General features: G+C 47.3%; 1 protein-coding gene across 1 annotated transcript in view; it reads right to left on the bottom strand.

Moving 5' to 3' along the window:
* The window catches only part of LOC122929554, a 29,534-nt gene extending 17,307 nt beyond the window's left edge, over window positions 1-12,227 (bottom strand). The window contains exons 1-3 of the mRNA XM_044283173.1: window positions 12,202-12,227; window positions 12,025-12,069; window positions 574-660 (exon numbers count right to left, since the gene is read on the bottom strand). Of these exons, the coding sequence (XP_044139108.1) occupies window positions 574-660; window positions 12,025-12,036 (99 nt within the window). The 5' untranslated portion in view covers window positions 12,037-12,069; window positions 12,202-12,227. The remainder of the gene's footprint in view (window positions 1-573; window positions 661-12,024; window positions 12,070-12,201) is intronic.
* Window positions 12,228-16,087: the final 3,860 nt, after the last annotated feature.

Below are 16,087 nucleotides of genomic sequence, written 5' to 3'. Positions count from 1 at the left end.
AAATAAAGATATTTACAGACACTATACAGCACACATATCCAAGTAATTGTCTTTAGTCAAATGAGTTTGAAATTGTGCCAAGTCATTATACTGGGCCTCCTAAGTGTCCCCCTTTTGGAGGGAAAGTCCCTACTTGTGACCCAAGTCCCTCTTTGATCTGATGTATAGATTTGCATTATTACATTTACAATACGAATCCAGAAAGCGTTTGACTGGGTCCCATCCTGGAATTTCTATATCCAGATACTATTGTGTAAGAAAACTATAAAAGTGTATAGGTATGCAGGAAAAACTGATCCTTTAAACCATGACGACATGTCCCTTGGACGGAAAGCATGTCATACAAGTATTACAGGGTTCGGAGCTCTGGTTTTCCAGTATAGAGCCTCTGATAGCTTTTACATTGAACTGAACCCTAAAAAGTATGCAGTAAAATCCTTGTGTTGGTGACTGGCAAGGATTTGGAAGAAGGGCCATTGTAAAGAACGAATTACAAAGGGTCAGCACAAGATGTTGGACCTATAAACAGTTTGGACTTGAGGTAAAACTGTTAAGCTGATTAGAAATTCTTACCACATATTTGAGAGGCCAGATATGAGAAATTCTTAAGAGAAGTGACTTTAGGTATCCATGCTTTTCAGGTTTCACAGGACTCTTTACCTATAGGAGACAAATGTGAAACTATGCAGTAAAAACACCATACTTGCACCCAGTAGTTACACAAGAGAAAAGTATTGTAAGGCTTTGAGCTGTTAGTATTACATAAAGGTGACTGAGCTAATACATTTTATAGCAATGGCAGGATCGCACAACATACTGATTTATAATGCTGTGTAACCCCTAGAGCAGTGATGGCTAACCTTGGCACTCCAGCTGTGGTGAAACTACGACTCCCTGCATGCTCCATTTATTTCTATAGAGTTTTGAGAGCAGCTCAAAGTTGTAGTTTTACCACAGCTGGGCTGCCATGGTTCACCAATCACTGCCCTAGAGTTTGGAAAGCTATTGTATTGCAATAGAATCTTAGTCTCACAGGGTTACAGAGGAGTGGAGGCAAGGGGGGGGGGGGGGGGGGGGGGGACAAAAAAAAAAAGTGAATTCCAGTTACTGGAAATCTCCACAGCATTGTGTTGGACTGTGGTATTTGGCTCTGTTGGGTTGGTATGTGCCACAATAAGTTATTGCTGGCAGTGCCTAATTGTGTTAGCCCTGCCTTCCATCAATTTGGACCAGATTACAAAACTGAGCCAATTTTATTATTTCCAGGACCACTTTAAGTCCCTAATCAGACCCCGCTTTAATCATCAATAGTTTTAAACACAAAACAATAAAGTGAAAAACGTTGAAAGGGAGGGAAATTATGGGTGCTGTTGGAGATTTCCCGGAAACCCAGTTTCCAGTAAGTATACTAACAGTTTTCCCCAGTCATCTCCAAAACAGTACCCCAAGAACCTACAAAGAATCATTCTCTAGGGTGGGATAGCCGTCTGTCGAACTTTACAACCAAACACAGTATTGTTCTGCTACCACATGGAGTCTATAGTGTTTTGTAAGTGTGTGCAGTGCTCCCCAAAACCCCAAAATACTATCCTGAAGAAAAATGAGTGCCCACATAGTAAGTGCTCCTCATAGTCCCATCAACAGCAATTACCTTCTAGAATGCCCTCATTAGTAATCCTGCCCCCCCCCCCCACAGTGCTAGTGCTCCCCAAGAGTGCCTCCATTAGTATAAGAGCCCTCCAGTATTAATACCCTCAGAGCCCCTAGTATAAGACCACCTGTTCCCCCAGTGGTAAAGCGCTCCAGACCCCTCAGTAGTAATAAGACCCGACCCCCAGTGCCCTTAGTAGAAATGAGGCGGATCTACAAGTCCTTCCTATAGAGCCCCCCAATACTAATAATGCCCCCAGTGCTCTTAGTAGAAATAAGGCAGATCTACAAGTCCTTCCAATAGCGCCCCTAGTAGTAATAAGAATGCCTATAATGTCCCCTAGATTTGCAGTGTCCCCTGTAGCTCTATTCCCCCCTCCAACATGCAGTCCGATGTAAACACCATTTCCCTCCCCCTGCCAGAGAGTCCCATGTAAATAATCACACCATTTCTCCAGTCCCCTCCAATATACAGTCCCAAGTAAATATCACCCCCTCCTACAGCTACCATCATACAGTCCCATGTAAACATGACTTCCTTCCCAGCCACCTCCACAACAGTCGTATGTAACATCCCTCCCTTCAGCCTTAACATACAGTCCCAGTTAAATAACCACAACTCCCAGCATTGCTCTGCCTCTCCCTTCACTTACCTCTCCTCATGTACCAGACCACCAAAGCTTCTTCCCCACACTTCTCTTCACTAGTGTCCTATCCTGCACTGGTCACATGGTGACATCATGGCAGGTTCTTCCCAACCACTGCCTGTTTTACTGGTCTATGACCTGTAATGTCATCACAGGTCCTTCAGATGTTCCAGTGCATTAGTTAAATTGTATTGCCCTCCTGAGGATGGCAATGCAGCTTTATCTAACTGGCAGGACATTTGGGGCCTGGGACAAAAGATCAGGGGCCAAGGCCCTGAATGTTTTGACCTAGCAACTCTCCTGCTGCGATCTGGGAAAACAGATTTAGGGAGCGAATCCAGTTCTAGTCTGAAAACTTTCATCTTTTGAAATTTGACAATATGAAAAGGAGGTTGATAATGCTTTAATCTCACAAAGCTCTTCTGGTGGAGGATGCTGCTACAAGAAAAACCTGTCTTAATAGTGAGATACTTTATAGTTTTTCTAATGGTTCAAAGGGTTCTGACATAAGAGCTGTTCGGATAGTATTTAGAACCGACAGAGGCACCAGATCACGTATAGTGAATCTTATTTTGTCAGCTGCCTTAAGGAATCTTATTACCATAGAATCTAAGACCAACCTCCCAGAGATTAGCAAGAGCCAAGACTGACTCAAGCCCTTGTCTAAACCCCCTTAGAAAATCTAACAGGATAAGTATCTTAATATCTTCCCTAGAAAACTGGTCACCACAGAAGGAAGCACAATTTCCACTACACTTTCCTATATATACCCGTGATGGAAGATTTACGGTTAAAAAGTAAAGTTCCGACTATCTTGTCTGAAAAAAAAAAATATATAAAATCAGCAATTGCCTTCAATCATCCATGCCATTAGTCGTAGAATTCCTAGAGTCAGATAGGAAACTGGGCCCTGCATCAGTTTGTCCTTTTGAACTGGCAGTGTACTTGGGGACTAAACAATCAGATCTTACCATAAAAAAAATAAAAAAGTAGTCCTCTTGGGTCAAAAGGGAGCTACTAGAATTACTGATTCTTTGTCTTCCTGAGCACCCTTTGAATTAATGGAATTGGAAGGCAAAAGCTAGATGAAATAACCATGGGATTGACATTTCGTCCACTGCATATGGTTGGACATATGATTCAGATAACTAAAAAGATACTCCTGGCTAGGGATGAGCGAACTCGAACTGTATAGTTCGGGTTCGTACCGAATTTTGGGGTGTCCGTGACACGGACCCGAACCCGGACATTTTCGTAAAAGTCCGGGTTCGGGTTCGGTGTTCGTCGCTTTCTTCGCGCTTTTGTGACGCTTTCTTGGCGCTTTTTGAAAGGCTGCAAAGCAGCCAATCAACAAGCGTCATACTACTTGCCCCAAGAGGCCATCACAGCCATGCCTACTATTGGCATGGCTGTGATTGGCCAGAGCACCATGTGACCCAGCCTCTATTTAAGCTGGAGTCACATAGCGCCGCCCGTCACTCTGCTCTGATTAGCGTAGGGAGAGGTTGCGGCTGCGACAGTAGGGCGAGATTAGGCAGATTAACTCCTCCAAAGGACTTGATTAACTGATCGATCTGCAGCTGTGGATCATTGAGCTGCTGATCCTCAATTGCTCACTGTTTTTAGGCTGCACAGACCGTTTGTCAGTCTCATTTTTCTGGGGTGATCGGCGGCCATTTTGTGTCTTGTGGTGCGCCAGCACAAGCTGCGACCAAGTGCATTTAACCCTCAATGGTGTGGTTGTTTTTTGGCTAAAGCCTACATCAGGGTGAAGCTGTGACACCAAGTGCATTTAACCAGCAATAGTCTGTTCATTTTTTGGCCATATACAAAATCAGGGGCAAGCTGCGCCTGTCACCAAGTGCATTTAACCCTCAATGGTGTGGTTGTTTTTTGGCTAAAGCCTACATCAGGGTGAAGCTGTCACACCAAGTGCATTTAACCAGCAATAGTCTGTTCATTTTTTGGCCATATACAAAATCAGGGGCAAGCTGCGCCTGTCACCAAGTGCATTTAACCCTCAATGGTGTGGTTGTTTTTTGGCTAAAGCCTACATCAGGGTGAAGCTGTCACACCAAGTGCATTTAACCAGCAATAGTCTGTTCATTTTTTGGCCATATACAAAATCAGGGGCAAGCTGCGCCTGTCACCAAGTGCATTTAACCCTCAATGGTGTGGTTGTTTTTTGGCTAAAGCCTACATCAGGGTGAAGCTGTCACACCAAGTGCATTTAACCAGCAATAGTCTGTTCATTTTTTGGCCATATCCCAGTCTAATTCTGTCACTAAATCCATACCGGTCACCCAGCGCCTAAATACTAGGCCTCAAATTTATATCCAGCTAAATCTGTCCCTAGTGCTGTAGCTGGGCGAGTTATTTAGTGTCCGTTCAAGCACATTTCTTGTTCTGGGTTGAAATACAATTCCCAATTTAGCAATTTCATAATTTAGTGGTTCCTGCTATATCAGAGCTCTTTGAAATCTATCCCAAAAAGGGTATATAATATTGAAGGTGCACATAGGGTCATTCAGAGTAACTTCACACACACCCGCTACTGTGTATTTCCAAGTCTAATTCTGTCACTAAATCCATACCGGTGACCCAGCGCCTAAATACTAGGCCTCAAATTTAATTCCCTCTAAATCTCTCGTTACCGTTGTCCTGTTGTAGCTGGGAAAGTTATTTAGTGCCCGTCAAAGCACATTTTTTGTTCTGGGTTGAAGTACAATTCCCAATTTAGCAATTTCATAATTTAGTGGTTCCTGCTATATCAGAGCTATTTGAAATCTATCCCAAAAAGGGTATATAATATTGAAGGTGCACATTGGGTCATTCAGAATAACTTCACACACACACGCTTCTGTGCATTTCCAAGTCTAATTCTGTCACTAAATCCATACCGGTCACCCAGCGCCTAAATACTAGGCCTCAAATTTATATCCCGCTGAATTTGAATACAATACATTGGGCCAAATAATATATTTGTTGTTGTGGTGAACCATAACAATGAGAAAAACATCTAGTAAGGGACGCGGACGTGGACATGGTCGTGGTGGTGTTAGTGGACCCTCTGGTGCTGGGAGAGGACGTGGCCGTTCTGCCACATCCACACGTCCTAGTGTACCAACTACTTCAGGTCCCAGTAGCCGCCAGAATTTACAGCGATATATGGTGGGGCCCAATGCCGTTCTAAGGATGGTAAGGCCTGAGCAGGTACAGGCATTAGTCAATTGGGTGGCCGACAGTGGATCCAGCACGTTCACATTATCTCCCACCCAGTCTTCTGCAGAAAGCGCACAGATGGCGCCTGAAAACCAACCCCATCAGTCTGTCACATCACCCCCATGCATACCAGGGAAACTGTCTCAGCCTCAAGTTATGCAGCAGTCTCTTATGCTGTTTGAAGACTCCGCTGGCAGGGTTTCCCAAGGGCATCCACCTAGCCCTTCCCCAGCGGTGAAAGACATAGAATGCACTGACGCACAACCACTTATGTTTCCTGATGATGAGGACATGGGAATACCACCTCAGCATGTCTCTGATGATGACGAAACACAGGTGCCAACTGCTGCGTCTTTCTGCAGTGTGCAGACTGAACAGGAGGTCAGGGATCAAGACTGGGTGGAAGACGATGCAGGGGACGATGAGGTCCTAGACCCCACATGGAATGAAGGTCGTGCCACTGACTTTCACAGTTCGGAGGAAGAGGCAGTGGTGAGACCGAGCCAACAGCGTAGCAAAAGAGGGAGCAGTGGGCAAAAGCAGAACACCCGCCGCCAAGAGACTCCGCCTGCTACTGACCGCCGCCATCTGGGACCGAGCACCCCAAAGGCAGCTTCAAGGAGTTCCCTGGCATGGCACTTCTTCAAACAATGTGCTGACGACAAGACCCGAGTGGTTTGCACGCTGTGCCATCAGAGCCTGAAGCGAGGCATTAACGTTCTGAACCTGAGCACAACCTGCATGACCAGGCACCTGCATGCAAAGCATGAACTGCAGTGGAGTAAACACCTTAAAACCAAGGAAGTCACTCAGGCTCCCCCTGCTACCTCTTCTGCTGCTGCCGCCTCGGCCTATTCTGCTGCTGCCGCCTCGGCCTCTTCCTCCGCCTCTGGAGGAACGTTGGCACCTGCCGCCCAGCAAACAGGGGATGTACCACCAACACCACCACCACCACCTCCGTCACCAAGCGTCTCAACCATGTCACACGCCAGCGTTCAGCTCTCCATCTCACAAACATTTGATAGAAAGCGTAAATTCCCACCTAGCCACCCTCGATCCCTGGCCCTGAATGCCAGCATTTCTAAACTACTGGCCTATGAAATGCTGTCATTTAGGCTGGTGGACACAGACAGCTTCAAACAGCTCATGTCGCTTGCTGTCCCACAGTATGTTGTTCCCAGCCGGCACTACTTCTCCAAGAGAGCCGTGCCTTCCCTGCACAACCAAGTATCCGATAAAATCAAGTGTGCACTGCGCAACGCCATCTGTAGCAAGGTCCACCTAACCACAGATACGTGGACCAGTAAGCACGGCCAGGGACGCTATATCTCCCTAACTGCACACTGGGTAAATGTAGTGGCAGCTGGGCCCCAGGCGGAGAGCTGTTTGGCGCACGTCCTTCCGCCGCCAAGGATCGCAGGGCAACATTCTTTGCCTCCTGTTGCCACCTCCTCCTTCTCGGCTTCCTCCTCCTCTTCTTCCACCTGCTCATCCAGTCAGCCACACACCTTCACCACCAACTTCAGCACAGCCCGGGGTAAACGTCAGCAGGCCATTCTGAAACTCATATGTTTGGGGGACAGGCCCCACACCGCACAGGAGTTGTGGCGGGGTATAGAACAACAGACCGACGAGTGGTTGCTGCCGGTGAGCCTCAAGCCCGGCCTGGTGGTGTGTGATAATGGGCGAAATCTCGTTGCAGCTCTGGGACTAGCCAATTTGACGCACATCCCTTGCTTGGCGCATGTGCTGAATTTGGTGGTGCAGAAGTTCATTCACAACTACCCCGACATGTCAGAGCTGCTGCATAAAGTGCGGGCCGTCTGTTCGCGCTTCCGGCGTTCACATCCTGCTGCTGCTCGCCTGTCTGCGCTACAGCGTAACTTCGGCCTTCCCGCTCACCGCCTCATATGCGACGTGCCCACCAGGTGGAACTCCACCTTGCACATGCTGGACAGACTGTGCGAGCAGCAGCAGGCCATAGTGGAGTTTCAGCTGCAGCACGCACGGGTCAGTCGCACTACAGAACAGCACCACTTCACCACCAATGACTGGGCCTCCATGCGAGACCTGTGTGCCCTGTTGCGCTGTTTCGAGTACTCCACCAACATGGCCAGTGGCGATGACACCGTTATCAGCGTTACAATACCACTTCTATGTCTCCTTGAGAAAACACTTAGGGCGATGATGGAACAGGAGGTGGCCCAGGAGGAGGAGGAGGAGGAGGATGAGGAAGAGGGGTCATTTTTAGCACTTTCAGGCCAGTCTCTTCGAAGTGACTCAGAGGGAGGTTTTTTGCAACAGCAGAGGCCAGGTACAAATGTGGCCAGCCAGGGCCCACTACTGGAGGACGAGGAGGACGAGGATGAGGAGGAGGTGGAGGAGGATGAGGATGAAGCATGGTCACAGCGGGGTGGCACCCAACGCAGCTCGGGTCCATCACTGGTGCGTGGCTGGGGGGAAAGGCAGGACGATGACGATACGCCTCCCACAGAGGACAGCTTGTCCTTACCCCTGGGCAGCCTGGCACACATGAGCGACTACATGCTGCAGTGCCTGCGCAACGACAGCAGAGTTGCCCACATTTTAACCTGTGCGGACTACTGGGTTGCCACCCTGCTGGATCCACGCTACAAAGACAATGTGCCCACCTTACTTCCTGCACTGGAGCGTGATAGGAAGATGCGCGAGTACAAGCGCACGTTGGTAGACGCGCTACTGAGAGCATTCCCAAATGTCACAGGGGAACAAGTGGAAGCCCAAGGCCAAGGCAGAGGAGGAGCAAGAGGTCGCCAAGGCAGCTGTGTCACGGCCAGCTCCTCTGAGGGCAGGGTTAGCATGGCAGAGATGTGGAAAACTTTTGTCAACACGCCACAGCTAACTGCACCACCACCTGATACGCAACGTGTTAGCAGGAGGCAACATTTTACTAACATGGTGGAACAGTACGTGTGCACACCCCTCCACGTACTGACTGATGGTTCGGCCCCATTCAACTTCTGGGTCTCTAAATTGTCCACGTGGCCAGAGCTAGCCTTTTATGCCTTGGAGGTGCTGGCCTGCCCGGCAGCCAGCGTTTTGTCTGAACGTGTATTCAGCACGGCAGGGGGCGTCATTACAGACAAACGCAGCCGCCTGTCTACAGCCAATGTGGACAAGCTGACGTTCATAAAAATGAACCAGGCATGGATCCCACAGGACCTGTCCGTCCCTTGTCCAGATTAGACATTAACTACCTCCCCATAACCATATATTATTGGACTCCAGGGCACTTCCTCATTCAATCCTATTTTTATTTTCATTTTACCATTATATTGCGATGCTACCCAAAGTTGAATGAACCTCTCCTCTGCCTGTGTGCTAGGCCTAAATATATGCCAATGGACTGTTGCAGTGGTGGCTGACATGAAGCCTGATTCTCTGCTATGACATGCAGACTAATTCTCTGCTGACATGAAGCCAGATTGTCTGTTACGGGACCTCTCTCCTCTGCCTGGGTGCTGGGCCTAAATTTATGACAATGGACTGTTGCAGTGGTGGCTGACGTGAAGCCTGATTCTCTGCTATGACATGCAGACTGATTCTCTGCTGTCATGAAGCCAGATTGTCTGTTACGGGACCTTTCTCCTCTACCTGGGTTCTGGGCCTAAATTTATGAAAATTGACTCTTACAGTGGTGGGTGACGTGAAGCCTGATTCTCTGCTATGATATGAAGACTGATTCTCTGCTGACATGAAGCCAGATTGTCTGTTACGGGACCTTTCTCCTCTGCCTGGGTTCTGGGCCTAAATTTATGAAAATTGACTCTTACAGTGGTGGGTGACGTGAAGCCCGATTCTCTGCTATGATATGAAGACTGATTCTCTGCTGACATGAAGCCAGATTGTCTGTTACGGGACCTCTCTCCTCTGCCTGGGTGCTGGGCCTAAATATATGCCAATGGACTGTTGCAGTGGTGGCTGACGTGAAGCCTCATTCTCTGCTATGACATGCAGACTAATTCTCTGCTGACATGAAGACAGATTCTCTGTTACGGGACCTCCCTCCTCTGCCTGGGTGCTGGGCCTAAATATATGCCAATGGACTGTTGCAGTGGTGGCTGACGTGAAGCCTCATTCTCTGCTATGACATGCAGACTAATTCTCTGCTGACATGAAGACAGATTCTCTGTTACGGGACCTCCCTCCTCTGCCTGGGTGCTGGGCCTAAATATATGCCAATGGACTGTTGCAGTGGTGGCTGACGTGAAGCCTCATTCTCTGCTATGACATGCAGACTGATTCTCTGCTGACATGAAGCCAGATTCTCTGTTACGGGACCTCTCTCCTCTGCCTGTGTGTGTGCTGGGCCTAAATATATGCCAATGGACTGTTGCAGTGGTGGCTGACGTGAAGCCTCATTCTCTGCTATGACATGCAGACTAATTCTCTGCTGACATGAAGACAGATTCTCTGTTACGGGACCTCCCTCCTCTGCCTGGGTGCTGGGCCTAAATATATGCCAATGGACTGTTGCAGTGGTGGCTGACGTGAAGCCTCATTCTCTGCTATGACATGCAGACTAATTCTCTGCTGACATGAAGACAGATTCTCTGTTACGGGACCTCCCTCCTCTGCCTGGGTGCTGGGCCTAAATATATGCCAATGGACTGTTGCAGTGGTGGCTGACGTGAAGCCTCATTCTCTGCTATGACATGCAGACTGATTCTCTGCTGACATGAAGCCAGATTCTCTGTTACGGGACCTCTCTCCTCTGCCTGTGTGTGTGCTGGGCCTAAATATATGCCAATGGACTGTTGCAGTGGTGGCTGACGTGAAGCCTCATTCTCTGCTATGACATGCAGACTGATTCTCTGCTGACATGAAGCCAGATTCTCTGTTACGGGACCTCTCTCCTCTGCCTGTGTGTGTGCTGGGCCTAAATATATGCCAATGGACTGTTGCAGTGGTGGCTGACGTGAAGCCTCATTCTCTGCTATGACATGCAGACTAATTCTCTGCTGACATGAAGACAGATTCTCTGTTACGGGACCTCTCTCCTCTGCCTGGGTGCCGGGGCCTAAATATCTGAGAATGGACTGTTCCAGTGGTGGGTGACGGGAAGCCAGATTCTCTGCTATGGAACCTCTCTCCAATTGATTTTGGTTAATTTTTATTTATTTAATTTTTATTTTAATTCATTTCCCTATCCACATTTGTTTGCAGGGGATTTACCTACATGTTGCTGCCTTTTGCAGCCCTCTAGCTCTTTCCTGGGCTGTTTTACAGCCTTTTTAGTGCCGAAAAGTTCGGGTCCCCATTGACTTCAATGGGGTTCGGGTTCGGGACGAAGTTCGGATCGGGTTCGGATCCCGAACCCGAACATTTCCGGGATGTTCGGCCGAACTTCTCGAACCCGAACATCCAGGTGTTCGCTCAACTCTACTCCTGGCTTTATTAATGTCTTCTATACCCTTAGCACCTTTTTCAGTATTAAAAGGGGTTGTCCACTATATAAGTACTTAGCACTAAATAGTGGGAGGTATGGTAAAAAAAAAAATTTATATATATATATATATATATATATATATTATATATATAGAAAATTTTATTTTAAATAAAATCCTAATGTAATAGTTTCATAATGAGCCCCTCCCCCTCAGCCCCAGTCTGCGTGCAGCCAGTTCGTCCATCGCTGCACGCAACAGGAATAAGCTGGTTGGAGAGAGGGACCACCTCCTACCTGCCAGGTCCAGATGTGACGTTCTTAGTCTTTCTGGGACATGTCTGCTTTTCACACCAGGTGTGTCCACATGGAATGTACCATCCCACGTGCATGGGTCCCAACATAACGGAAGTGAGGCAGGATGCCACCACAGACTCGCTCACCACTTCTTGCAGCAGCCGTGTCACCTTCTCCTGCCAAAACTATCCCAACGTCCAAACGGGTAATGGCTAAGAAAATGGTCCACACATAAGCTACCCCTGGAGCACCGTAGAGGCCTACCATGTCAAAGGGGAATCCAGCAAACAGGAAACCCACTGCACACCATACATGGCAAGGCTAATAAAAGCCCCTGCTTTAAAATAGCCTCAAAATAAAAACAGACTGCATATATAAAAAAAAAAAAAAAAAAAAAAAGGGGGGGGGGAATTTATCAAACTGGTGTAAAGTAGAACTGGCTTAGTTGCCCATAGCAACCAGATATCACCTTTCATTTTCCAAAGGAGCTGTGAACAATGAAAGCTGGAATCTGACTGGTTGCTAAGGTCACATGACTTTTACAATGGAACTCCAGTTAACACACTTTTTCTGTAGGTATTAAACTGCCACATTTTGCTTGCGACCATTCATAAACTACACTAAGCTAGTGCTTACAGCATGTCATTGGCAGCATACCGCTGTTTGATTGTGTGAATTTTAATGCCACACCAGGTAGAAAGAAAGCATGGGTTTTATCACAATTTCCATGCAATCTTCACAAACCAATTACTCAGGAGTTCTCCACGGCCATCAACCCCTTACCTTTGAGTCCATGCCACTTGATTTCTTAGCGTGTCCATCTGACTCCTAGTTGAGGTTAGTCGAGGAGGAGGGGGGGGGGGGGGGGGGAGGAATAAATAAAGTCTGGATAAATATGACCATCAAGAAATGGTTTGCCTTACAAATCAGTTTTCTATCTAGATTATAAAAAGGTCTTACCTTTAAACCTTCACCACATACATTCTTTGCATCCTCGTTGGTTTCCTTTGGAAGAGGGACAGGCTTGGTTACTATTGAAGTATGCATGTTTAAAACCTAGTCAATCTAAATTATTAAGTGGTAATATGGTTCATGGTAAACATGGCCCCTAAAGAATGGGACAATTGGGCATTTACTAATTGCAAAGACAGGCCGTCTAGACCTGCCCCAGGTTTATCATTGGGGCTCAGTCTGGAGCACAGACTTTTCTGACTACACCAAATATTGGTTTGTTTACTTTGAGACAGATTTTTTTACACTACAACTGTGGTGCAATATTGGACAAAGATGTTGTCTATAAGGCCCCACCCCTTGTCAGACTAGGTGCAAAAAATCTCTACGTCTAGATTTGCCAAACTGTACCACAAATCACAGCAAGTTCTAGGTGCACTCACATTAGTAAATATGGGATGAAATTCAAAGACATTTGGCTGAACAGCATTTAATTAACTACTTTACAGGAGGACTTAATACATCTTGGGCAAGTGCTACGGCCCCGACATTGTTTGCATTAGTCTGTACATCTTAAAAAGGGGTTGTCTTGGCTTTTTATTGTTGATGACCTCTCCTCAGGATAGGTCATCATCAGATCGGCGGAGGTCTGACACCAACGCTGATCAGCTGTACGGGGAGACTGTAGGCGCCGTCTCCTGTCCCATAGGCCTACAGTAGTGAGCCGGAAGAGAGAAGGGACATGGCACGTACACACTGTCTCCCTGTACAGATGATCGGCAGGGGTGCCGGGTGTCTGACCCCTAGCAGTCCGATATTGATGGACAATCGGCCGGGACGATTCGCGAAGGCGATCAAATGTGCTAACCGCAAGTTCGCGACAGGCCCCATTCACTTTAACGGCAGGTGAACATGACAAAACCTTTAGGTCATATTTGCAGCCAAATACTTACTAGAAGTGCAAAAATCGTCAATCACTGGCAAAAATCCCCCCCCCCCCCAAAAAAAAAAAAAAATACGTTTTTAATCAGGGGACATTTTAGGAGTCTTAAATTGAAACTCAAGAACGTGCCCTGCTGGAGCCTAGATAACATTTTATTTTAGGCCACAGGAGTACAGGCCCCAAATAAAACAAACACACATAAAAGGTAATAGGCAAAATTCTATTAAAACGTGGTCATCACAGGTGTTGAATTCCTTAGAGATCCTTGCCTCATTCGTTTTTAGAAATGTGAGGTAGTCCACACTGTTGTGAGCCAGGAGAGTGCGCTAATCAGTCACGATCACCCCCCCCCCCCCCCCCCCGCTGCGCTGAATGTCCTTTCGAACAGGACACTTGACAAGGGGCAAGCCAAGAGTTTCATAGCAAATTTTGCCAGGTCTGGCCACAGGTCAAGCCTGCACACCAGTAGTCAAGGGGCTCCCTGAGGCTGGATGCGGAGGGCGGTTGGCTGAAAGAATGATCTCGTATCCGAAGTGACCAACACATCTTCAAACTGCCCTCTTCTTGCATGCGCAGTCGGATTGGTACCGCAACAGTTTCTCTGTGGCTGGAAATTTCTCTGCCAACGCCCTCAACAGCAGAATGCAGCATCTCTCGAAGCAAAGCCTGCAAATGCTGCATTCTGACAGCCCTCTGATACTGGTAACATGTCCGCCATTTTGCATTTGTACCAGGGGTCCATGTATATTGCCACCCAGTACTAGTCCTTGCCCTTTATGCTTTTTATACGGGGTCCCTCTTCAAATACTGGAGCATGAAGGCTCAGAGTTCATACAGGTAGTAGTTACCAGCATGGCACGTTGAGTAGGTTCTGGGGAGCGGGTGCAGCGGAGAAGGAGGAAAATAAAAATAAATAAATGTCCTATTCTTGTTTGCAATTGCAGACAAGATTAGGCATTTTCTATTATAGTGCCGGTGATGTGCAGTCCACAAATTGCAGAATGCACACTGCCGTTGTCCGGGTTATTAAAATGAATGGGACCCGCCACGAACTTGCGGTTTGCGAACGTTTGTGAAACGTCCCGGCAGATGTTAGTCCATCACTAATCTCTAATATGACAAGACAGCAGAGAGCACAGTAGCAACACTGCTGTGTCTCAGATCTGCAAAATACTACATACAAGGGCTGCTGGGGAGGTTCTTATAGGGGTAGGCAACTTTCCTATTGGTTGCTAGGGAGGTTTCTCAGCTTAGACAAACATTACAGCCTTCTCATTGGCCCACAAGCAAGAAGGGAGGTGATGAAAAAAATAAAAAAATCTAGACTATTCAAAATTGTGATTATCACTATATTCTAAATATACGCAAATTCTCGAAGTGATGATATTTGTGATTAACACTATTCACCACCACTGAGATCTCGGAGTAGGCAGCAACAGTGGGGAACTCTGGCTGATCTGGGTAACAATATAACAAACAAAGACAGGTGCCCTCTGCAGTCTTACTAACCCTCTTACTGATGCAAAATTGAGAGATTAGCCAACATATCCTGCTTGGAGAACATGCCCGAGCACTGCACCAAGGTTTCTCATGTAGCTCGGGACCCAACACTAAACATACTTGGACCATACGGACAATACCAGGAGTCAGTGGGCGAATAACAGGAGCACAAGGTCCAACTCAATGCAATCTCCCAGTAACCATGCATACAATGGGAGGAGGCAGAGAGCTCTAAGCCCCACCCAAAACTGGCTGATCTAGCCCAGCCCTCACATGTGCACCAGAATGCTGCCTGTGGATGGAAATAAGGCAATAAGGCACAGACTGGGAGTTTATACGCCTCCAAAAAATTAAATATACAAACTATAGATTGGTGTGGTATTAAAAAAGCAGGAAGTGCTCAACCCCATATGCAGTGGTGCATCTATACGGGGGGGGGGGGGGGGGGGGGGCAGATCCTGCACTTGATCTGGGTATCAGACCGCTGTGTGGCAGCCGTTGCTAACTCTTCCTCATCCGATGTCAAGAACGGCTGTGCATCAGTAAGGTCTGGGAATGGATGGGAAAATAATTCCTCTGACTCAAGTGGAGGGGGTGTCTTTGGGGGTGCACACAGAGCGTGAGGAGGGTGCAGATACAGAGGATGAGGAGGGTGCAGGAGCAGAAGGCTGAGTAAGCCACTCAACCAACTCTGGTGCGTCCTTTGACGTAACTGCACTCCAACTTACCACTTAGGCTTCGGCCTGGTGCACCTGCCCAACCCCTACCACCCCTGCGGAATGGCATGCTTCTTCCTCTGCCTGTCATTTTCAAAATGACCCTTTGACAAAGTCCCTATAGAAAAACAGTATTTGTGGAAGCAGGTATATAGAACCCTTAATGATCATTTGCTGGAAGCAGGTATATCAAACCCATCATTTTTTTTTTTGGGAAGGGGGGGGGCCCCAACTGTTATATCAAACCAGTTGCAATTAGTTGTTCCAATAGAGTTTGGTTCTGCTGCGATACCGCAGCTATACAGAAGGACACAACTGCTGCACAATACTTTCAATGTTAGAAAGTATATTATAAGTATCACACCCCTCAGTATGTCACACCTATACCAGTCCTTTTGTGGCCCTATTAGCTAGCGTTTTGTGTCCCTAACAGTGTCCCTGCTCCACACATCAACCTCTCCCTATACTGGCAAAAGACTCAATGTAAAATGGTGGCCAGATCGGGTTTATTTATAGGGGGTGGGGGTGGGGCATGTTATGAAACGTCTTAATTGGCTGTCCTGTCCCACCTGATGGATCAAAGATCTGCACAATGCAAAGGAATATGGCGCTGGCAGACATTGCCATACATTTGCCTGTTCAGCGAAGGAGCAAAGTTCGCGACGAAACAACCGCCGGGTGAACTGCAAGGCTCTCTATTGATGACCTATCCTGAGGAGAGGTCATCAATATTAAG

This window comes from Bufo gargarizans, chromosome 1 (genome assembly GCF_014858855.1).
Source record: "Bufo gargarizans isolate SCDJY-AF-19 chromosome 1, ASM1485885v1, whole genome shotgun sequence".
Lineage (NCBI taxonomy): Eukaryota > Metazoa > Chordata > Amphibia > Anura > Bufonidae > Bufo > Bufo gargarizans.
This window is presented reverse-complemented; position numbering and strand designations above follow the sequence as displayed.